Below are 25323 nucleotides of genomic sequence, written 5' to 3' on the forward strand. Positions count from 1 at the left end.
CAGTCAAAAGTCTGGACACACTTCGTCATGCTACCGAATGAGAAAGTGTATCCAAACTTTTGAGTGGCAGTGTATGTCATTTCTGCATGCTCTTTGCTGTAATTTTAACGCTGTTCCGTGTCTTTGGTTCGTATAGTGTTCACGGCTGAGTGCCTCACGGCCATGCAATGATATCTCGTTAAAAGTATATTTTAGAAGATTTTCCTGAAATCTGAACTCAGAAAACCAGCAGAATACACAAATAACTAACATTCAACCCAGCAGACAGCATTTGGTGTTGGAATCTCCGTTTCACAAAGTATGACATTTGATTTAACTGTTGTCTCATAATACACAAATATTCAGACACCTCTAAATGAGGCTGTCACCTCGTGTGTTTTCACAGAATAACACAAAAGGCAAAACCATCCATGAGAACACCATGTAAAAGACTTCCAGTGCTGCTATGAATTTGCAGGTGACATTTGCTTGAAAGCCTTGAATGTTTGCGCATCTTAACGGTGCTGACATTCACCCCCCCCCCCACATTCACCCCCCCCCCCCCCCACAACTAAAAAAACAGGAGCCTTTCATATTGTACAACAAAAGCTGGAAGATGCATGACAGTGGCAAGAAGGTCAGCGACTGCTAAAGTCAACAGAAATACGATGCTAATCTGCTCAGCACAAAGTCATGATTAATAAGTGACGTTTTTTTTTTTTTTTAATCCCCAGCTATTGCAATATGCAGGACGCTGAGGGGCTTTTTTGTTTGGATTAAAATGAATAAAACTGTTCCAGTGCGATGGGTTTCGGTAGCAGTGACAGTCACAGATTACTGTGACTGATCTGACCACGAGTTCATACTGTACATACAAGTTGTCTGTTACTGTTCCCCATTACAGTAATCTCTTCTTTATTGGGGTGAATTGGTTCCAGACCCGACCGTGATAAGAGAATTTTTGCAAAGTACGATTCTTTATTTACAAAAGGAATGTTATCATAGTTAGAGCATAGAAAACCTGTATGTTACCTTCTAAATACAATTTTCAACATTACTAGAGCTCTCCAGACATGAAATAAAACTCATGCTTGAAAATGCTTAATTTAGGCAAAAAAGCAAAAGTTGCTCAAATATACATTCTTTTTTTACTAATAACTGGCCATATTCCACCACAAAACAGCATGATTTATTAATATATGTTGGAAAAGGCCACGAAATTTGAACTGCGATGTGACGAGGGACGACTGTATTCACCCTGACCCGCATAGTCAACATCACCTGCCATCTCTGGCTAGCCTTAGGTTAAAAGTAGACTTAAAATACACTTCACTGGACATGGCCTCCATTATTATAATGCTCAGCTTTGATCAACAAAGTCAGAGAAGTACAAAAAATGAAATGTACTGCTCACAAAAAGTTATGGATATGCACAACCGTTATGTTAGAGAACAGTTGTGCGTTAAGTATTGAACATGTTGGATATGTGCATTCAAAGTTAGACAAGTTCACCTGTAAAGGTTATACAGTAGTACATTGTAGGTTAATCCTGAAATATCCCTAACTTCTTGTGAGTAGTATACAAAGTATTCTGAATAGGTCCTAAAACTTAGCAGCATGCAAATACTTCATAAAGTAGAGGCTGTAGCTACAAAAGTCATTTATATTGTGGCAGTACACAAGATTTCCAAAGATGTGAGTAGACAATTGCGAGATGTGACTAACTTCTTAAAAGTACAAACGTTAGACAATAATATATTGTAAACAATATATAAAAATACAGTTAATTTCTACATATCATGGTAAAAACATGTACGTCTGCTTCTGCACAGCAGTAGAGCAGAACTATGAAGTTACCAAACACTTCAAAGCATGTCCTATTAATACTGTGACGGGATGTTTAATAGAGATGTCCTTAATGTTTGCGACTGGATGGACATTTGCACAATGTGCCAAGCAGAAGTTGCATAATATCACAACTGAATCTCAATAAACACTACCTAAGTCATCCGTTTATACTTCCGGAGCGCATTTGCTGCTTTGCCAGCATAAACAGAGTGAAAATGCTTTCATTTTCATCCAAAAGCATCACAGCTCAAGCTATTTCCAACTGGTCATTGTGATGTGACCCCAGGCCAGAACCAGACATGCGGGTGTGAAATCCAGCTGAAGGGTAAGCAGCTGATGAAGCAACACAGCTCAAGAAAAAAATCATCATTCCTCCGACATTTAAGGGTTTGTCAAGCTTTTTGTTTCAGCTATAAATGAGGAAGCCATTCCTAGAAGAATCAAAGAATGATCCCAATGCAGGGGAGACAGAGATGCATTCAGGGACAACTATCAAGTTTGGAGGCACAATCAAGGGCCTAAAAGCTGATTTTGTAAAAAAAAAAAACAAAACAAAAAAAACCCACTGGGATTTCTTTATTGTGTACACTCTGAGGACAACACGTGTGGTCTGTGGATGTGCAGCATGGAACAGAATGCCAGCCAATGCAGCATGTTCAAGATGCCCCCCTACTGGGCGGCCCCACAAGACTTGATACAGCGTTTTGATGTTGGGTAGAAAATAAGAACAATCCCCCCCACCCCAACCTGCCGCCGACGTCCCCCACTACTACCAAGAGAGAAAGAGAGAGAGGGCTGGAACAGAGAAAGAGGGCTGGAAAGGGAAGAACCCTCGACAGATGGACTCGCTACTGATTAAAGATGGCGGCGGTCTTTGCCGCAGACCACGAAGGACGCCGTCGGACCCGTATAGTCCAGCGGCGGGAGAGGTCCACGACTCGGCACGTCAGAACGGAGAAGCCCCGCGGGAAGTGAGAGCAGCAGGTAGGACGCCTGGTCTGGGAGAGGTTCTGGTCTCCATGGTAGGGCTGGTGGGTCCATTGTCTGTCTTTAGTGTTGGTGCCATGCTGGTGCTGTTGTGTTTGGATGCTCATCAAAAGCAAAGCGAATCATTTGATGAGACCGATTAATGTGCATCCCATCAAAGACCCAACACTTCATTTCAGCGCAGTGTCTTCAATCTAGACAATGCACTTTTGCTCACATCTTCATAGGAACGTGGACCCTATTTAAAATTCCACAAGTGAGAATATCCAGTTCAATAAGATAAAGTCCGGAATTTGCCGAATCCCTATGCGCCTAATCCACTCTGAGGCTTGCTAGTCATGATGCGTGCAGCCTGGACAAAGAACATCAGCAGGACTTCGCCATATATTCTCTGACAGGCTTCTTCAAAGACAAAAACAAATATGAAATAGCTTTGTGAAATATTCAAAGTGCACTTTTTATTCAATCCAACAGTATAAGCCAATGCATTCACATGCAGTGATTGAAATATTTGTGTTGAAATTGTAGGTTTTCAGCTTTAAAAACAAACTATTGTTCCTATTGTGAGCGATTTAAAGGGGAGTCCATCTTTGTGTGTGCTTTCAGAATAGAAGCTTTCCTCTAAACTAAACATTTTAATGGGCTTTTGTTCATCACAGGGTCCAGAGCGGAGATAAGCCTATTTTCATTCGAGGCCTACATCTAGCTCTAAATCCACACTGACACATGGAACAAAGGCCCAAAGGGGGGAAACATGAAGTTGTCTGGTAACGCTGGGCTACGGAATGATATCAAGGAATGTGAAACTCAAAATATCAGGAACATTTGAGACGTGTAGACACGTCTCAATGTGAAATACAAATAGTCTGGCTGCTTTTTACTATTTTGCCACTAAACCTTTGTCAAAAGGTTACGCTATTAAACAACACCAGGATACATGAGGAGTGTCCCAGCTACTTTTGATGAAGAAACTAGAAAAGCACGACTGTAGATGATCACAACATGGCCCACTGTGCATCCTTAACAACATTGTATGCATTACTAGGTCAATAAACGTGTGAACCTTGAGGCCTCTATATCACAAACTACCTAACTGATTGATCCGCTTTCTCAAAGTGTTCTCCTCTTCCAGGAACAAATGGATTGGAAACAACTATGCGACTTTTCGCCTTATGCTGGACCTTTCCGTTTCATGGAAGTGAGCTGGATTTTACAGTGATCGCAACCTGAGGTGTCTCATAACGGTACAATGGAATCTTCACTGATTGGATGTACTATAGGAGGATGCAGGGGGCAGCTGTTCTCACCAGAGGTAAAATGCGCATGATCTGTATTTCTGCAGCCTGGGAAGACTTTGTACAAGATGCGTTTGTGGGTTATTGTTTCGCCCGTTTGTGATGCCAGTGCCGATGCTTAGGGTTGGGCATCAAGTCTCGAGCATCGATGGGAACCAGGACTGACAATCCGATTACCCCAGAAATCGTTTATTCACGCATCTTAAAATTTCAATTGCTAGTTTTGAGTCCGAGTCTGCGGCGGACCGAACACCAATGAAGAAGAAGCGGCAGTAAGCGTGTGTGTCGATTGCAACCATGGACAATGTGAGGCAAGCTCAAAGGTTTGGCTGAACTTCATTAAAAAACAAAAAAGAAGACCAGTCAGCTCAGTGCAACATGTGCCACGCAATAATATTGTGCATAGTTGGGTGCACAACCAACGCGATGAAACACCTCCGGATTCAAGGTGTAGAACTAACAGAGTGCCCTGTCTTTCTTACGCTACGCCGTCCGAACCGGTCAGTAAGTGAAAAAACACATTTTGTCCATCTTATGCCAACATTGAGGTAGCAAAAAAAAATCTTCTAGTACTAATACGGTGGGACATATCAAATATCCAGCCAAGGTTTGCCTGTGTACTTTTTCATAGACAAACATTTTACAAATTGATCGTTGTTTGTTTGATATTCTGCACCCAGTTAAGTTAAATGGTTTGATATTTATACATACATTGAAAATATGAAAAATTCATCGGAAAGTTCCTAAAAAGGTCATCTAATAACAAAATTCATGGAGATGTTCCGACATTTCATCATCATCAAAAAGAACCCTGGTTAGCAATGCAAACTCTTATGACCTTGCCTCGTAAAAGCATTGGAATCAAGAATTGTTAGGAACCGGAATCGCAAAGATGAATCTGAATCGGAATCATTCATATTCAAACGGTGCCCAACCCGACTGATGCTGGACCTGAGAGAGGGCTTGCTGGCTCACCATCCCTCTGTTGTAGTTGATCCCAAAGGTGTTTGATAAGCTTCTTCATCCAAGTATGCCTTTTTGGACATTCCTTGGTGCACTGAAAAGTGTCTTTTCCAACTGTTCCCACGGTATTGGAAGGATACAGTTGTCTAAACATGTCACATTAAAATAAATACTTAAAAACGAGGGGTCAAGCCCTAAACCCCGATTGATGAATTCACTGATTAAGACACATTGTTTCCAGAGGACGGCTGACAAGAGACGGTGGTGGAAGTTAATTTGTCATCATCAGATGCTGAAACATGCTCAGCCTGTAACCTTTAACGTCATTGCCAGTCAAATGACAGGCACTTTGAACAGGGAACTGGGTTTATACCATATAACACAGTGTGAAATACATTCCTGCACTTTTTGTTGCCTTCTTAACGTTTTGATCAGAGTACATTGTCAATTTGGTGCCATGTGTTATGCTCTTCCAGCATTTATCCTCAGCTTAGTAGAAGTGTGTGAGCACTCGCTCAGTAGCTGCCAGGTATGAGAGCGGATCTGAAAAAGCCTCTTTGGCAACGTTTCCGCTTCATTCTGTCTTTTGTACTTTAAAAGTCGTCAAGTGATGACATAATTATGAAGTGTCCAGTGGGGTTTGTGCAGGAGAACACAGGAAATTGATGTCTTATCTTGATTCAGGATTGTTTTTATTGTGTCGACTGTCTCCAGTCAAAATAATTATTCATGTATCAATGGACTACTTATGTATTGATCTTGAGATACGACTTATGGTGTATAATAACAAATTTACCAGGACAACATGAAGGTTTACTTTTGAAACATTGTTAGTCTGTTGATCTTTTGCAATGTGAGCAAATGGAACTTAACTTCCTGGAAGTCTGGCAAATCTCTACTTTGTGTCGAGTTTATTCTAATATGCGAGTTACCCCATTTGACATGAATTTATTAAAATTATGACTTAATTTTAGCGACATCACCACTTTATTCACAGAGTTACAACTTTATTCCTCAGGAAAAAATACAACTGTAATATTTTAACAGTACTTTTTAAAAATTAATTATTGTATTAATTCAGCACTGTGGAAACGGCTTTAAAATAAATAAACACATAGTTGTAGTAGAGAGCAGTGTCGGCAATGTGTGTAGTGACCGCTAGGGGCGCCGCACTCCATGTTCCTGCAAGACACACAGTGGAGAGAACAGACAGCCATGGAGAGGCTGACAGCCACCGACTATCTCTCTCTTTGTTACCTTTAAAACTCTCGCCTTTCCCCACAACTATGACACCGTCCGAGGCGACTGGTTCCGGCCCAGATACCCGTCGTTGCTCTCCGTGGGGACGAGAAGGTGAAGTATTTGTTGTCACTTTTTGTTTGAAAGCTCGCTGACAGCAGAGGAGATTGCGGTAGTCAGGGAGAAGAGGGCGAGGAGGGAGGGATTTGTAGATATATTTCTGTGTATGCATAAAGGGAGAGCAAAATATAAACGTATCTGCCATCGCGTTGCTGCTGCGATTCCGATTGGGAAAAGTGCGTAGAATTCCCTGAGTGGGCTCAAAGACGGCGGAAGTGTTTGGTGGTCGTCTTGTGGCGGCATGGACTACTTTACGGCGGAGGTGGCGATGACATGTCAGCGGGTGAACAGTGGCACAAAGTTGTGTACTTGTATATCTGTGTGCGCGTGTGTGTGTGTTTGCGTAGTTTGCCCCTCCCCCACCGGCCCGTTTTTGTGACGAGGCTCACGTCAAAGTAGCCGGACGCTTATGGAGTATGATGACATTTACACAACGTTCGTCTCCAAGTATGTTCACATATTCAGCAGGAGATTGAACGTACCTGTCAGTCGGGACCCAAACACACCTGTGGTCGTTGACCACCCAATGTAAATATCAATGCGCCAATGGAACAGCTCCAATTTATTTGTGACCATGGAACAGTCGATGTAAATATCAATGCGCACGCAGCTGCACGTGTGTAAAATTTGAGCAAGATTGTTTGAAAAACATGGCCAAAACGGGGCGGGACTTGTTAATTAATTTTCCATAAGTCATTGACCATTTGTCCACTGATTGTAAGACTGAGGATATCTGTATTACATGTATGCTAGCTCGTCGTGGAAAGCATTTTGAACACAACCCATTAGGGGCACCACAAATGTCACCATGCTGAGTCCTAAATTTTTCATGACTGTAACAGTTAACAAACTCTGCTTTTAGTGTTTATATGGAAAAACAATCACTGTTGTTTCCAAAAACTGTAAACAATAATGATTATCAATTTTCATTCGAAATCGGTCAAAACAAGTCGCCCTCATGCGCAAAATCAATTTGAATGCAAGTACCTTGAGTGAATAGCACAAGTAAAACTTGAATTTAAAGCCAAACAATTGTGAAATTTAAATAACTTGCCAGACAACTAGCTCTAACACACCTCTCATGAGCAACAGTCTATAGTCAATGTGCCAAATGAACAGCTCGTGTTTGACCTCATTAGCCTTGTGATCAATAACACTTAACCACGTTAAATGCTTCCTAATGTTATGTTCTAGACGTGTGTTAAAATGCATGCAGCTCTTGTCACTATTTACAGGTTTTGATCAATCTGTAAAATAATAGTGGTGTGCGCGTACAAGACAGTAAGAGGGTGTGCCCCCGAGGGCATGCCGCATCGATATTTCTTGTGAAATATTTAATACTGCTCAAGCTGGAGCATGCTAACCCAGTCACGTGACGCACAATTCACAAAATGTAAATGAATGTGTATTTGCCTGAAATTCTGCCTAAGTATGTAAATAAGTCAATATTTAGTCGTCAACAAGACGTTACCCTTGAAAATGATGCATGCTTTGATGCAGTTCACGCCACATCACGATAAGTGCAGAAGAAATGGGATATCACATTTTCAGTCAATAGCGGACTCATTCTTGCTGTTAGTTAATGCTGAAAATCCCAAGTTAGTCTTTCATTATGAAACACTTATACCAAACTGGCTTAAAGTGTGCTGTTTACAAGTATCAATGCACACATTCATGTTTACTACTTCAGGCAGAACACTTCCTGGTTGGACAGGGGCTTAGAATTTGAAGCTGTGCCATACAGTGTGTCGTAGAATATTTCATTTTAAAATGATGTATGACGTTGTGTTACAGCTGAAGCATTCAGCACATGATGCATTCTGCTGCATTTATGCTGAATCTGCTTTCATGTTAATCGTTTGGTAGAAATTGGCCACTTGAGTGCTTCATGAAATAGTTCACTGCACAGAATTCCAATAAAAGTAATGATGCATGCTCATGGCACAGTGTCCTGGCTGCGGGAAAGTTGTAACTTTGTGAAGATGTCTCATGGCTTGTTTTTTTTTTTTTTTATCCCCCTTTGCAGGAGTTGTTTTGCTGTGGCTTAAGTAGCAGTCTGGATCTAATCATTGCATTGTGTGGGTTTGACACGGACGTGCTATTTGGATGTTTGGACTATGAGTGTGAGCGACCAAGGGGCCTTTTTGGTGGACCTGGGTGGCAGCTTCAATGAGGATGCTCCCAGACCTCCAGTCCCGGGGGAAGAAGGCGAGTTGGTGCTCACTGACGGCCACCAGCACCACCACCCCGCCTTCCTATCCAAGAAATGTGAAGCGCCCATCGCTACGCCCCGGCGATCTGACCTAGACTTGGGTTATGAGCCGGAGGGCAGCGCCTCCCCGACTCCGCCTTATGTGAGATGGGCAGAATCGCTTCACTCCCTCCTGGATGACCAGGATGGCATCCATCTATTTAGGACGTTTCTCAAGCAGGAGGCGTGCGCCGACCTGTTGGATTTCTGGTTTGCTTGCAATGGTTTCCGCAAGCTTGAAACCAGCAAGGGCAACGACGAGAAGCGGTTGAAACTGGCTAAAGCCATCTATAAGAAATACATCCTGGACAACAATGGCATTGTTTCCAGGCAGATCAAACCAGCGACTAAATGTTTCATCAAAGACTGTGTGATGAAGCCGCATATCGATCCCGCCATGTTCGACCAGGCTCAGACAGAGATCCAGACCATGATGGAGGAGAACACCTACCCTTTATTCCTTAAGTCAGACATATATTTGGAACACACGCAGACAGAAGGAGAGAGTCCCAAACTATACGCCGATCAAAGTCCAACTTCTGACAATGCCAAGAGTCTGGTGGGTTATTTGCCAACGTTGAACGAGCACGAGGAATGGAGATGCGACCAAGACCCGGAAGAGAGGCCTGATTGTGACCCTACACCCAACAACAGGTTCACGCACAGGCTGCTTATGGAAACGCCACCACCACGCACTGCCAGCAGATTCCAGGATGAGTACAGGTAACTCCTCAAAGCCATCCAGGCAGCTTCACTTTTCTTTCCTCCTAAAACTGCTGAATTAGAAATAACCCCCTCTCCACCTCGAGAGCTGCCCGAAATTCAAGATGAAATGTGTGTAGCCGCAGATAAGGGAGAAGACGGTGCATGAAGAATCCTAAGTACTTCTGTTGAGATAATGTGAAGGCTGCAGGGGAGCTTTCGCTTGTTGTGAGAAGCAGCCTTCTAGTTTCTTGCGCTGGTACTTTGACACTTTTCCATTGGTACTAGATGGTACTGTTTGTAGTACCGGGTCAAACAGCGTTCCAACCATGCTGAGCGGATATCATACATGTGATGTAAACCACTGCTGGTTCCTCATTGGTTGAGGTAATTGCTCATTGAGTAAGACAGTAATATGCATGAACAAAAGTATGCTAAATAATTAAATGACGAATGAAATGGATAAATTAACATTTAACATCACTTTTACCTTTACTGAAGACTTGTTGGGAAGACGGCGAGGAGCATCTTCCAACGTTTGGGATCACTGTTTTGTTAACAGCTTCTACTTCTTTCTTCGCCAGGTTGGAACTTCTTGTTGATGTGGCAAACATTGTCATTTGAGATTGCCAAATGAATGAGCCTTACATGATACTTGTGTCAACTAAGTACAGTGGAACCTTTGTTGACGTTGACTCTGTTGACCTTTGTCAATTCAGAATGCATATAAATACATATAAATGATGAATGAAAGGGATAAATGAACATTTAAGGTTACTTTTACCTCCACTGAAGACGTGATTCTTGATGTGACTGTTCCCAAAGACAAGATGTGGCAGTGAGATCAACACTCTCCTCTTCAACACAACCTTCATGTTTTGTAATGACTTATTTGTTGAATAGTGCACCAAAGAACGTTACAACTGCCAGCATTTTGATAAAGGTGAGGACCCAGGAAAGTGGTGTTGAAGAGGAAGATGTTGATCTCGCTGCCCCATTGGGTCTTTGGGAACAATCACATCTTCACTGAAGGTAAAAGTAACCTTAAATGTTCATTAATCCCTTTCAGTTGTCATTTATATGCATTTAGAATTGTTTTATGCACGTAAAATAGAATTATAGAACTATAAAAACATGTTTTAACATTTTTGAGAGTCAACCGCTGATGACATAAGACGGGCAACTTCCAATTTTGTTCGCAAGCTAAGGATGCTAACAGGACGTTTTGGGATAAAAATATATTAAGAACACAGTTGGACTCACGCAGTGTATTAATAACACAAGATGCATGCCATATTTTACGCTAACCAGAAAATGTAAGCAAACTGAGGCAAACGGAAGATCCACTGTGTTGTGAGATATGGTGTTGGGCGTGTGATCCAAGATGGCTGAATGATGACGCAATGCTGGGGGTATCGTCCGTTCACATCGATATAATGTTTTGTTATGCACAATATTGTACGAGAACTGAGACCGTGTACGAAAACTGAAGACAAACTTTGGTGCAAACTGGGGCGTTCGAAAACCAAGATTTGACTGGGCTCCATAGTCTCCCACTCCGCAGTCCTCTAGCGAATAAAATTAGTGGCTTTACTTTACAGAAGATACAGGCGACATCATTCTTCTCCATTGTTTGACATTTGTCATTCCGACTAATTCAAAACGGTGTGATTTTGGCAGCTTCCGTGGTACAATTGGAGAAATGGGGGAAGAAAAAAAAAAGCCAAGCCGGTACGAGTTACCTCAAGTTCAGTTCACATTGCACCCTAAACTACAAGAAAACTTTCTCAAAGTCTGTTCGATTGCTTTTTTTTTCTTTTGGGAACAATAGATTTACACAGGCAGGTAAGACAGTGAGTGAGTGCATGTAGCCACAATCCAGCTGCAGACTGGCATCAAGAACACAACCACAGGCGTTTGCTGGAGATCAATACTGATAACGTTTGAAATCTCAGGAAAATGTGAGCGGAAAAAAAAAAAAAGAGGAATAGGTCTCCCTTCTAACTGCTGCTGGGCTTTCAGCCATGTGCATCCACACTTCGGTGACGTATAAATAATAATAGACCAATAAATATAATGTGCCATCACTATTATAAAAATCAATGATCTTGGCTCGTATCTTTAACTTTTTTTAATTCAACTCTTAACCTTTTTGTGAAGCTCTACCTCATCTTCCTTTTCCTGCAATTCCCTTATGTCCCCTTATCCTGTGCCGTGTTGTCTCCGTGTTGCATACATTTCCATTATTAAGGGCTTGCAGAAGCTAAAGGAATTAGCTGGTCACAGAGGTTTCACTTTGAGCCTCTTTTTTTCCTGGGATCTTGTGCATTCTAAACAGGGAGGAAGCCCGGTCGAATGCTTTAGGGAGTTCCAATATGAATAAGAAGAGACGATGCCGAACATCTATAATTCATGTGTAGGAAAGCTTTGTAAGAAGTATTCTCAGCAACGTCAACTGCGGAGAATGTGAGCGATGTCAAATGAATCAGTCTCTAGATGCTCAACACTTGTCGGCTTGGTAGAATTTGCATGTGCAGTCACATCACAGAAAGAAGATGCCTGGAATTGAATTTGAACTCTGTCCAAAAGATAATGAAGTGCGTTTTCACGCTATGAAGAAAATATAAGACATGCACGTTCAGGAGCAATATCCTTATTGGCTCAGCAGAAAGGAGAGAACGTTCTGCAGGTGTTAGTTTTCAGTCTATGGTCGTCATCAAGCCCCAGTGGGCTCCCTGTCAGCCGAGGTTCTGAAAGGGTGAGCGAGTGTGAAGGAACATTCTCAAATCTAACATCCCACACACTTCATACTGACTCCGTCCGCTAAATGTGTCACAAAGCTCCATGCTTGAGGACGTGCAGGGTGCCTAGTCCCTAAAACATTTTTTGGGATTGAATAAATGGCAGTATTTAATGGAAATTTTTCCATTTTAATGAAAGATGTTTTTAGTTCTGCTACTGGTCAGTCCCTCCAGGGGGACTTTTTTCAATAATCTTGTGATTTTATGAATTTGTTATCAATGTTTTAAGTGTTCTTTATAACCCAAACCCCCCAAAAAACAGGAGTTCAACAAATGTAACGAATTATGCGTATTTCCTAGGGGTGTCACGAGACAGGACGATACATGAGATTGCGTCTACAAGAACGAGACAAGACGAGATATTCATTTTACTTTTAAGAAACGTACAGTGGAAAAAGTATAAAAACAATATATTGCAGTCCACTAATTTCTGCTACGTTACCTTGCATTGCTCCTCACAAAGCTACTCTCTTCTGCACTGTGTATGCTTACCTCTTTTTTGCCCCAGCCTCGACCCACCGAGACATAAACTGCATGACTGACAAAGGGCTCATTCCATTCATGCCGTTGTTCTACGGAACAAACGCTCCAAGTTGCTGAAACCGATGCAGAGTGAACCCTCTTCCTGCCTGTTTGGAGGCGAGAGACGAGAAAAACAGACGCACATGCAGATGGCAATATATTGAGGCTGGCAACATTATAGAGTTAATTTTCATTTATTGTGAGATTAATTTATTTATTTATTATCTTTATATCTATATATTTATTTATTATTATTGTCCCAGGCCTAGTGCCCACTAGACATTTTTTTTCTGAACAAGAAATATATAGTTTAGAAGTTTGAGGGGGAAATTGAGCGGTCCTAAGACAAACACCTGAGGCACACCTTTCTCACTATCCTTTTTGCAGTCGTGCACTACCAAGAGCTGCTCACCCTTAAAAACCTCATTTAAATGTATCATGATTTTACCCAACAAGTTGCTTTGAATATTATGAAAGGGTCCAAATACAGAACTCTGAGGTGCACCCTTGTTGTCTTTCTTCCAGACTTGCCCCCTGTCGGGAGCCCACCAAGCGCTACTACGCCAACGCCGGCCATGCATTGGCTCCCGCCACTAGCGCCAACGACAGCGAGCAGCAGAGTATGTCCAGCGACGGGGACACGCTCTCCCTGACCGACAGCAGCATGTGCGTGTTTTGCGTCTCAACATCAAAATCAAAAGAATGTTTGTCATCAACACCCTGCAGCATTGTTGTTTTTTTTAAAGTTCAACAAATTCAAGTGTTGTTTATTCGCAGGAGGATTCATGAAAATGTTGTTTGTTGCAGAGATGGCGTTCCACCCTACAGATACCACAAGCCTCATCGGCGGGAGATGCACGAGAGCGCTCGAGCAAACGGGCGCGTGCCGCTGCCTCTCATCCCTGTGAGTTATTCATGGGTTATATACCCACACACCCACCCTCTCCCCATTTCCCTCTTGCTCTCTTTCAACTGTCTGTCTCCGCTGTGTTTCTTTCTGCTCATGGACCTCTGGAGATGGTGCATATTTAAGACGTGTGTGTGAGAGGCCTGTGAGGGAGTGTAAGAATACAGTTGAAGAGAAGGCTGTCTAAATGTAGCGCCTTGCTTTGGGGAAACTGCACCCAGCAGACAGGAACGCTCCCCTGTGACAGTCTGATGCTTCCCTGTGCAGCTGAGGCAGGCTCTCGCCAGCCCTCATTAGGCTGTCCAATCACAATGTGCGAATTGACTGCATTTTGCAGCTGTAATCCCCCATCATGTGTACCAATGAATTGACAGAGCATTAAGTAAGATAAAGAAAATCGAAAGTCACTCTTCAGTCTGGTAGAGAGAAAATACTTTTCTACTCCATTTTTATTCTACGTTATTGTCAAGAACATGCTTAAAGGGTAAACATTTTTGGTCCTAAATAAATACTACCTTTCTCAAATGTTGGGCATTAGCATGGCTACTATTTCTTTTGAATGATGTCAAAGTGCCAAACGTAGCTACCAGTTACCAACATGTACGCATTTTTGGTACAAAGCACGCATTTTCACCCTTGAAAACGCTGCTCTCAGGTACGCATTTGTTGCTGGTTTCACACAAAACACAAAATGTAGTTTTTAAATGAAACTTTCCATTATTAAGGGAGAAAAAAAATCCAAACCTACATGGTGCTGTGTAAAAAAGTGATTGCCCCCCTTTAAAACATAACTGAAATTGAGATCAGACTCAGAACTGAAGGCCTCACTTGCCTGAGTTAAAGCCAGTGTTCATGACTCCACCATTGGAAAGACACTGGGCAAAATTGCCGTTCCAAGACCACAACTACTACTGAACAAAAATAACATTAAGGCTCTTCTCAATTTTGCCAGAAAACATCTTGATGATGTTTTCGTCAAACAACCGAGACAAAATTGGAACTTCTTGGGAAGTGTGTGTCCCATTACATCACGCGTAAAAGTAACGCCACATTTCAGAAAAAACAAACAAACATCGTACCAACAGTAAAATATGGTGGTGGTAGTGTGATGGTCTGGGGCTGTTTTGCTGCTTCGTGACCTCTAAGACTTGCTGTGATAAATGGAACCATGAATTCTGCTGTCTACCAAAAAATCCTGAAGGAGAATGAGCGGTCATCTGTTTGTGACCTCAAGCTGAAACCAACTTGGGTTCTGCAGCAGTTCAGCAACAAGTCCACCTCTGAATGGCTGAAGAAAAACAAAATGAAGACTTTGGAGTGGTCTAGTCAAAGTCCTGACCTGAATCCTACTGAGATGCTGTGGCATGACCTTTAAAAAGGTGCTTCATGCTGGAAAACCCTCGAATGTGGCTGAATTACAACAATTCTGCAAAGATGAGTGGGCCAACATTCCTCCACAGCGCTGAAAGACTGCAGTTGTTGCTGCTAAGGGTGGCCCAAACCATTATTAGGTATAGGGGGCAATCACTTTTTCCACACTGGGCCTTGTAGGTTTGGATTTTTTTTCTCCCTTTAATAATAAAAAGTTTCATTTAAAAACTGCATTTTTTGTTCAGTTGTGTTGTCATTGATATTTGAATTTGTTTGATGATCTGAAACATTTAAGTGTGACAAACATGCAAGAAAATAAGCAATCACTTTTTCACACCACTGTACATGTTCAAAGCAAGCAATAGCAATGCTCTTGCGATAAAAGGATATCAAATTTCTTAAATGATTGGTTCTGCTGCCTTTCCTCCCAGCGCACAAACAGGATTCCTAAGGATATCCACGTGGTGCCGGAGCGCTTTGCTGCCGACCTGATCCTCCGCCTGGAGGGCGTTCTGCGAGAGAGGGAGACAGAAGAACAACTGGAGAGACTACGACTGGTATGTCTGTCCATTCTTTTTGCCTGAATCAGCTGCAAAAAACTGTGTCCTTTTGTTTTGGTAATTGGTTGAAGCACGTGCCACACATGGTCTCAATGGTAAGCGTTGTATGGCATGCAGTAGTAGGCACCTTTAGACAGCTAACAGTTTATGCTAGTATGTCCTGCACTAGATGCACCGGCCAATGTCTGTTGGGCTTCAAGGTTTTCAAATCAGCCTGGCATGAAATGAAATTAATGAGGCAAGCTATTAAGAGTGGGCATAAAAAAAACATGAATCACTTGGCGTCACTTGCGTCCTCTGGCTTTGCGCACGAATCAGATGGAGCACACTCAGGCTCGCCGGCTTGTAAACGGCGGAACAGCGCGGTGGCCGTTTGAAGTCCACTTGAACGGCGATGAAACACAAATGGAATTTGCCTTAGTACGTGGTGCCAAGTGTTGGTGTGTGTTATGTTCTGCAGCCTTCTGGAAGGACAATAAGAAGTCAGTAATATTGCACGGTGCTCAACACACCTCCACTTCATACTGACCTTTTTTTGCTGCCCTTAGTCACCTCCAGAATAATTATTGCTGTGTGTTCTTGGTTTTGTCTCTCTGCAAAAAGAGACATCCTTAGTGGTGATGAAATGCTGACATCTTCTGGTGGAAACGGGTATAACACATTCAGGTTTAACTTGTAGTTGTTTGTGTGTGACCCACAAAAGGGAGAGGAAGGTGATGAAACGGATACGTCAATTGCAAGTGCTCATCCGAAGAATTCCAACTCCGCCGACTACTTCCTGAGGGACGCCCACGAGGAGAACCCAGAGAGCATCCTGGACGACCACGTCCAGCGCGTCATGAAGACTCCAGGCTGCCAGTCGCCGGGAACAGGACGCCATTCTCCAAAGTCCCGCTCGCCCAACGGCTTCCCAGCGGGTAAAGGGAATATGGTACCGTCCTGGGGTAAATACAGGCATGGTCTCAAGGGAGAGTCGGCACACATGCACCACTACAAGACTGGGGCTGGGAAGCTCAAAGAGCAAGTAGAGTCACCCTGGGGCGTGGACAAGTTTCACATGTTTGCAGATGGCATCGGATCTACGCACATGGACTATGCAACTTATGGGTATGTTTACTGATCTACTGTAAGTGCACTAATGTAGCGTTTTCTGTCCTGCTCAAAATGCTTCCAATGCTGCACAGAAGCAAAGGAGGTCCGCAGTGTCGTCGAGCATGCAGGCGTGGGGAGGAGGTGCCAGGTCCTGGAGATGACATGGAGAAGAACCAGAAGATCCTCTTGTGGCTGATGGAGGGGCAGAAGGAGATGATCCGACACAAGAGGAGCCCATTTGGGTCAGGATAAACATGCAGTCTTCCCATGTTTTTCAGGTTTTCTACAACTTTTTGGTAGTACAGCGCATCCCCGCACATTTGTAATTCAGCATTCATGACCCTGCAAATTTGTAGATTTACGGTCAAGAAATGTTTCTTGAAAAAGACAAGAAAATATGTGATAACACAAGTAGAATGTACCAATGTTACAATGTTTACATGTTTATGTATCTATTTTTCACTGTCTTTTTGTCAAGCATTGAGACTTAGCACTTGTTTCGACAGTCCTTGAACACACCACAGTTGTGTGCTGTGACGCAAACGTTTGTTTGGCTACGTTAGCACTAGTTTTGACAGTAAAGCCGACTTCAAAACAAGTTAATATATTATCCTAATTCATGGAAGCAGTGTGGATTATGTCGACACGGCTTGGAGGGATGTCTGGCGCTAGCCTGACGACCAAGACCAAGAAATAATAACCCTATTGGTTTTGGGTGGTTGCTAACTCAAGGTAGCTGAGGTACAAAAGTGAAAGTTGTAGGTGCATACAAGTCATAATGGTACTTCTACATTTCTTGTATTTCAGCACCACCATGGGCTCAAAAAAAGTTCCTGGCCACACTGGGTCCCATCCCGGCTCAGCATGGGCCGACGTGCAGCCATCACATCCTTTCATCCAGGATCCCACCATGCCCCCCAACCCTGCCCCGAGCCCCCTCATCCAGCTGGAGGAAGTCCGCCGCCGGCTGGAGGAGGAAAAAATCAAGTCTGGCGTTTTGCAACCCAAGCAGAGGTGAGAGGATGCTCACGTTTTTATTTACCCCCCCCAGTTCCTTTCCCTTCCAAACAGAGTGAAGGCGGTGCTTAGGTTCATCGGTGGCTTGTTGGCTCTCTCAGGTATGTGATGGAGGTCATCCAGCGGGGTCGCACTGTGGTCAGGCCTGCACTGGTCCCTCCGCTCAGCGTGGTGCCCGCCGTTTCGGACTGCGAGCTCTCCGAGCCCGAGTATGTCCTGTTGAGTGCTGTCCACGTTTAATGCCGTCATGCCCGCCCCCATTCATCTCATCATTGCTACTTTGTCATGACCAGGGACCGTGTGTTACATCAGTTCATTGTTTTTCATCAGTGCGCTTTCTAGCTGAGAGGCTGCATGTCAACTTGTGACCAGCAGGTGGCGCCCATTTACAGGGTTGTGTTATCTGCTGTACTCCCATCTTTCTTTTTGTCGCCATGCTGTGGAATAATTGTAAAAAAATGTAAACATTTTAAATAAATAAAAACTATAATGCATGTTTTTTCTTGTTTGTTCATATACCTAAACACAGTTTTTATTCTATTTTCAGGCACAAAGCTACTACTAAAAAGCAAGCATGTGACAACACGACAGTGGCATATTACTTCTGCGGGGAGCCGATACCGTACAGGACGTCTGTCAAAGGGCGCCTGGTGACGCTCGGCCAGTTTAAAGAGCTGCTGACCAAGAAAGGAAACTACAGGTGAGGCCGAGGTGATTCGACGTACGGGAGCAACATCTGTGTCATTTATGCGCATTTCCTCACAATCATTTTTTAAATTTAGTTTTAAGCTGCGGTTTCACTTGACATGTATCGTATAAGTAACAAAAAACAACAAAAAAGTGATTTGTAAACAAAATATGGTAATTAAGTCAAGACAATTACAACAACCTAGTGGTTTGTTTCAATACTTGAAAATACGTCAATAATATGAATAAAATAACTTAGTAATAAATTCACAACAAACAAATATCCAAATGAAACTGTTTGCTAGTTAATTCTACATGCAAGAGTCTCGAGTGTATTAATTGAGCAACATAAAAGTTAGTGTAGCGACCTGCTTGTGTTGTATGTTATGTTCAGAGTTCCCGTTTTCATGAATGCACCTCGGCGTTAGTGTGATTGGTGGATAACAAGGAAGTGTTGTTTCCTTTTTGTGCACGACAAAGGGAGAAACGTGTATGAGTTACCATACCTCGTTTATTTTCAGTACCGCTAAATTAATAGTACATATCAATTTATTAGCAGTTTATTTATTCATTTAGTATTACGTATTCATTGATTATTTTTAATTTATTAGTTGATTTAATAGTAACTCTCAATAACATTTTTGTTGATAGTAACTATTAATTTCATTATTTAATTGAATGTATTAATTAAAATTGTCATTTATTAATTTATTTAGTTTATCAATTTATTTAACGATAACTTAATTGTTAATTATTTAAGGGATAGCGAAACGTGTGCGTGAGTTACCATACCTCATTTTGAGCACCACTAAATTAACGATTAATGTATTAAAAATACAAACGCTACATTAATTTATTTCGATGAATTAAATTGTAACTATCTATATATCTGAGTAACTTTATTAATAATTTGATTAGCTGTATTTATTAATTTAATTGTAATTAATTTAATAGTTACTATATTCATATTTTGATTAAATGTATTTATTAATTGAAGAGTAACTATTTGTTTAGCACCAAAATGAGGCACCATTAGCTATATGGCTTTTTGGTCCAGTTACTAGCATTTCTGTTGGCATCGGTGCCATTATGATACAGAGTTTTGTACGCATCCCTAGCTTTGACGTTCCAGAAATTCCCCGTTTTCCCCAAATTTGATATCTTCTGGCCCAAAAATTCCCATTGACATGACTGGAGCATTTTTCCAGTTTCCACATTTCTCAACCAGTTCAAACCTTTCCAGCATCAACATATTCATCTCATTCTGGCTATTTATTATCCACATTCCTAAAAGTTATGTTTTGTTGTGGGTTTTTATTCTTTTTAAAATGAAATTCCACATTTTCCCCGCCCAAAAGTTCAGTTTTCTTCTTCTTTCCACAGGTATTATTTCAAGAAGGAGAGCGACGAGTTTGACTGCGGGGTGGTGTTCGAAGAGGTGCGCGAAGACGATGCCACCTTGCCGATATTTGAGGAGAAGATTATTGGAAAGGTTGAAAAAATCGACTAAAGAGCGAAGCAGGGAAGGAAAGAAGGAATCGTTACGTAGACTGAAGGTGAACAGGAAGTGAGGAGGAGGTGTGGCTTTGTGTCGCTTGCTAGATGAAGAAAGAAAAAGCGCTGCATATTTTGTATAGTCCTTTCTAAAGTAAACCACACTTTCTTTATAAATATGTATTGATACCAGATGTGTACAGTTTGTAGTAACAAATAACTACATTTTATATCTATTTAACTATTTAAAAATGCTAATTTGCAATCCTAGCAAAAAGCCCCCCCCCCCAATGAAGACGATCACGATGTTTTTTTATTGAAAGGTATTATACTGTATTTATTTGTTTGGATTTTTCAAGTAATTTATTTGGTGACATTTTAGCAGCACTTTTCTAATGTTTTCATGTTATTTCGGTCTCGGCGTGGGCACGCTGTTCTGATTCAGGTTTTATTGTAGTGAGACCATAATTGGGATAGAAAACGAATTGAAGCCCAGTATTATTTGTATTGGCTATTTATGACACCCAACCTAACACAAGTGTTAGTGAAATTGTGAGCGAGCAGTCAAAGATTTAAATGTCGGTTTAAATATCTATGCAAGCTGCTGTCAAATATTCTTCATATAATAGTCGGGCTTCCTGTTATTTGTGTCAAACGTGCATTTGAACATTGAGTCGTCGTTATGTTATCGTTATCGCAGCAATTGAATCGAAGCGTCTTCCAGCAGCGATCCTTATTTACGTTGAAAATTGTTCACTTTGGGTGCCTAAATCCTCAATTTGGTGCCTGGCGGGGTTGTAAATAACCAGATTACTGAAGTCAAATGAGTCCAATTTTTTTGCTCTGGGGTCTCCCCCCTGTGGGTGTGAAGCGTAACTGAGCCAAGACCATATGGTTTAAGAAGCTAAGCTAATGAATGTACATGCTAAATTTAACTTGAACTTATTCTGTACTGTACTGTAACGTTAACCGTTAGCACTAACACTGCCCGGAAGGTGTGTCCTGGCTGGACCACCAGTTCATATTGGGCCAAGGTTGCCGTGGCAACAACCACCGAGCCGCAGTGCTCCTTTTTACGAGCCAGTATGGCGTCGCCATTATTTCTGAAGCAGGTCAAATTGTTACATATTGCTGCTTTAATAAAACAACCCCTTTCATTGATAGTATTTATTGTACTTTGGAAGCGCTGTGTTCATTACTGCCAGAAGCCAGAAAAAAGGTCCTGTTCTTTGAAACGTCTTGTATGGCTCATCGATTTGCTGCAGTCGCTACTGAAGGACGTGTCACAATAAAAGCATTACATAAGCGGTACGCCTTGAGGTGTCACGTGTGCTTACAGAATGTGTTCAGCGCTACCCATTGATTTAGATGCAGTATAATTATGATATATTCAGCTATGGGAGTACACAATTTCTGTTATGTACATGTTTTTGTTTGAAAACTAGGCTGCCACGTTTTATTTTGAAAGCCCCAAAAGTCAGTCAACTGTGTAAAGTGACCATCAGAGTGCCTTTAATATTATTATTTGTATTATTATTATTATCATTCAGATGGATTGTTGCAGTGTTTGTATGTAAATATGTGCAACATGAACGTGTCATCAACCAGCAGCCCAGTCAGCAGATTCACAACAAAAACAAAGTGAAAACGGTACCTGGACAATAAATACATGCAATAAACCAACAGTACAGTCTGGAGTCTCATTAACACAACAAGATGAAATGGTACAGGAGCCAAGGATTTATCCTCTAAGAGATTTCACTCTTTGCTGGTGCAAAACGACAGTGGTTACGATACAGCAGAGTGATGTGACTGCCAGCAACGGCAGTCGTTTGAATGGAATCACCGTCCTCAGCACTCCATCTAGTTGCAACAATGGTCATGGACACACCTGAAACCAAACAGGCTAAATCAGGGGTGTCCAGAGTGCGGCCCGGGGGCCTCCTGCATATTCTAAAAATATAATTTAACCAGAAGACGGAAAAAAACAGCAAAAATGTAAAAATCAGCAGTAATTTTGAGGAAAAAAGTAGAAATTTATGAAATGGTGTAATAGTGAGGGAACATAACATCATTTAGTAGCATAAATACAAATGCTAAAAGAAAACTTAAGTCGTAATATTATGAAACACAAAATAACGAATAAAGTTGTACGTTTTGGAAAATTATGGTTGCGTAAAAAGCTATGTTAAGAAAATATAGTCATAATGACGAGAAGGAAATTTATAAGAGGGAAATTTGAATAGCTAGAACATTTTTTTAAAAAGCAAAAATGAAAAAAAACTGCTGTAATTTTAGGATAATAAAGAAAATATTAGGAGCAATTTTACAAGAGTAAAGTCCTAACATTATGAGGAAAAATGTCACGTTAGTAGCACTGAATTGAAATATTAATGAAAAAAGTTTTTTCTTTTTTTTTTTAATTGTGATATAATGCGGAAAAAAAGATGGAATTTTTGGAAAATTAGGTTGGGGGAAAAAGTTATAATATGGGCATAAAGTCAAAATATTACGAGACAAACATTTATGAAGACCAAAACGAACGAGGTGAAATATTTGGTAAACTAAAAAACAGCAAAAATGGGGAAAAAAGAGCAAAGCTCGAAGTTGATACTAATAATAGGCTTTTTCCACCTCTATCACAAAGCTGCACTACACACACGCACGCACGCACGCACACAATGTAACTTATACATTGCTTAATTTCTTGGTATTTATGTATATGTGTTTATGTTTCTTATGTTCTTATTCTTTCTTGTGTTTTCTTTCTTTTCTTGGGAGAATGAACAGAATAAGATTTTCATTGCATGGTATAACTGCTGTTTTACCATGCACATGACAATAAAACTCTCTTGAATCTTGAATCTTGAAAATATCAAAGTGGCCCTTACATTCTTTCATTTTTCAGTATGAGGCCCTTGGCCCTCGCTGGAAAATGTTTGGACACCCCTTGGCTAAATGACCGAATCATTTAGGAAGGGACGAAAGGACGGCATTGTATGTGGGGGAGAAGTGGTGTCACAGACCCCCCCCCCTCTGTTCAGAGATGGCTTAGTCGTTCATTTGAGGGTGTTATCAGGTTTGAAGTATACCGGAATGTTGTGCTTGTTAAAAATTCTTCTCAGTTTCTCCGAGACATGCGGAATGACAATATCGCCGCGTCTGTCACACTTTCTTCTCGAACGACAGGCGCAACGCAAACCGGGCGTTATCAGAACCTTACAACACGGCGCTGATAATGACCTCACCAGCCCACAGGCCAAAGAGGAAGTGCAGAAACACCTGACGCCCTATAAAACCTGTGGTTATCCCAGCTGGTGTTATATTACAAAAAAAAAAAGTGCATCTAGTTCCAGAAGGAAGGGTTAGCGTTAGGCTAGAGAGCAGATGAACACAATCATATAGAGCGAGTGTGGATGACGGATGGGAGGAAACAGCATGTACAGAGCATAAGTCATTAAATCATCTCCATTAATGGACGGGACTACTTATTCTTGCATGGGGAACAGCAGCTGCAAAACAATGCTCACACCCTCAAACAGCCTGTCTATCTATGCACAATGATGGCTTTTGGTTGCCATAGCAACGTCATGGCTGTCAAGGTTGACAGTGACGTGTCGTTTGAAATGTTCCACAATGTGACTGAGTCACGACAACATTGTTCCCTCATCATATAAAAATAAAATATTCTACGTCATTATATAAAATAAAAAAGTATTTAACCACATTTATTAACTACATAGATAATATTTAAAAATTGATATATAATTACAAAAAAATATTATCAGCAAATATTGTTGATGTGGTAACTAGAAAATAGAACATGCCGGAATAAGCGGTATCTTAATTTATGCTAATAAAACCATATTTATTTACTACACTCACCAATACAAATACTGTACACTGAAAGAGTCACAGCATCAAATATTTTAATCAATTCCCTTTAGTATAATTCTCTATTTAAATATATAAACAGGCTCTTCAACAAGACATACATAGAAAAAAAACAACTCGTGTATGTAAACCCGAGAGGAAAGGAATGACGAGTGCAAAGGAGAAAGCTCCCATTTGGCAAAATTCATCCTTTGAGAGGAAAATTTGTTGTGCCGCACGCAAACACACACAAACAAACAAACAAACAAACAAGAGGCCAAAGCACATCGGTGAGGTAGCACGTACGTACGTACACAGCAGAACACAAATATACACCGAGCGTTTTTGATTTCCCAATTTTCAGTGGCCATCATTTCACAGTTTGTATTTAAAATATACATCTCTTTAAAAGAAAATGCAGGAACACATTCAGGTAAACATTGAATTCTACTAATACTTAACACCAAAGAGAAACATGCTGTTAAATGTACAAAAAAAATCCAAGAAAAGCAAGACCGGTCATGTTTTTACTAATCCGTGTATCCCCTAATTTTTCAAGTTTCCACTTCATAATAAATAATCCATAACCTGATCCGCACGCTTGACACAAAACACGTGAACTCCAAAACAACAGAGCATAAACAGTGGGAAATTGTAGAAAAAAAAAAAAAAAAGTGAAGCGCTATATTACATATTGTAGAGTCGCTGAGAGTACTTCCTGCTTCCCAGCATGCTTTGTTAGACTGCTGGTTGTAAACAGTTGGAAATATTACACGTTCAAAGCGATACTTCGGATTTTTTGACATGAAGTTATGTGTCAGCAGTGTAGAGTAGAAGACGCTGGCATCTTCTTCCGCTGTGGAACACACACGTAAACAAAATGGCCGCGGCGCTCCGTCACAGACACAAGAAAGGTCAGGCGACAGTGCGCTGGGATACGGTTTTGAGAAGCCAAACCCCTTACTCGTGTAACCCAAGCGACTACCTGGAACTACGTTCTTCATCACCGAAATCCGACCAGAACTGGATTTAGGGGAACCGGGGTGGAGGGTGAGACACTGCTGAGACACCTTGAGACTCTTTCTCTAAAACCTAATCATCAGGTTAGAAATCGGATCTGAACTCTAACAGCCACATTAAATCAATAACATCATCAGTTTTTTACCACCTAAAAAAGATTGCCAAAATCAAGGGAATAGTGTCTAAACCAGTTTTAGAGAGGCTAATCCATCCCTTTGTCTCCCACAGGCTAGACTACTGTAACGACCTAATCACTGGGCTCACTAAACGATGCAGTACATCCAGAATGCTGCTGCTCGAGTCCAGACTAGAACCGGGAAATATGACCACATTAGTCCAGTACTCAGGTCTCGGCACTGGCTTCCTGTCGCTCAGAGAATAGACTTCAAAAACAGCTCTGTAAATGTACATCTCTGACATGTTAGAGCCACATAAACCATCTGGAGCGCTGGGAAAATCGGGGAGTGGTCTCCTACGGGTGCCCGAAGTTAAGGCTAAACACACACAGTGAGCCTGCGTTTCAGTTTCATGCTGCCAAAATCGGGAACAATCTTCCAGAAGATGTGCGACAATCCTGGACTTTGGCAATGTTGAA

The 25323-nt window shown here is 41.5% G+C and overlaps 1 protein-coding gene across 5 annotated transcripts; it reads left to right on the top strand.

Annotated features, from left to right (window-relative positions):
* The first annotated feature begins 2329 nt into the window (after positions 1–2329).
* On the top strand, positions 2330–21513 carry axin1 (axin 1). 5 transcript variants are annotated; one of them, XM_054759377.1, is made up of 12 exons: positions 2330–2811; positions 3947–4126; positions 8458–9405; positions 13233–13373; positions 13515–13611; positions 15417–15542; positions 16249–16652; positions 16730–16879; positions 17445–17651; positions 17756–17863; positions 18202–18354; positions 19725–21513. In XM_054759377.1, exons 3-12 carry the CDS (start codon positions 8549–8551, stop codon positions 19849–19851), a joined length of 2370 nt encoding a protein of 789 aa, XP_054615352.1. In that variant the 5' UTR covers positions 2330–2811; positions 3947–4126; positions 8458–8548; the 3' UTR covers positions 19852–21513. The 5 variants fall into 5 exon arrangements, with proteins under 5 accessions (XP_054615352.1, XP_054615353.1, XP_054615354.1 ...); XM_054759378.1 differs by lacking the exon at positions 2330–2811 and having other exon boundaries at positions 2853–4126; XM_054759379.1 differs by lacking the exons at positions 2330–2811; positions 3947–4126 and adding an exon at positions 4197–6425 and having other exon boundaries at positions 16733–16879.
* The last annotated feature ends 3810 nt before the right edge of the window (positions 21514–25323 follow it).

This window comes from Dunckerocampus dactyliophorus, chromosome 18 (assembly GCF_027744805.1).
Source record: "Dunckerocampus dactyliophorus isolate RoL2022-P2 chromosome 18, RoL_Ddac_1.1, whole genome shotgun sequence".
Lineage (NCBI taxonomy): Eukaryota > Metazoa > Chordata > Actinopteri > Syngnathiformes > Syngnathidae > Dunckerocampus > Dunckerocampus dactyliophorus.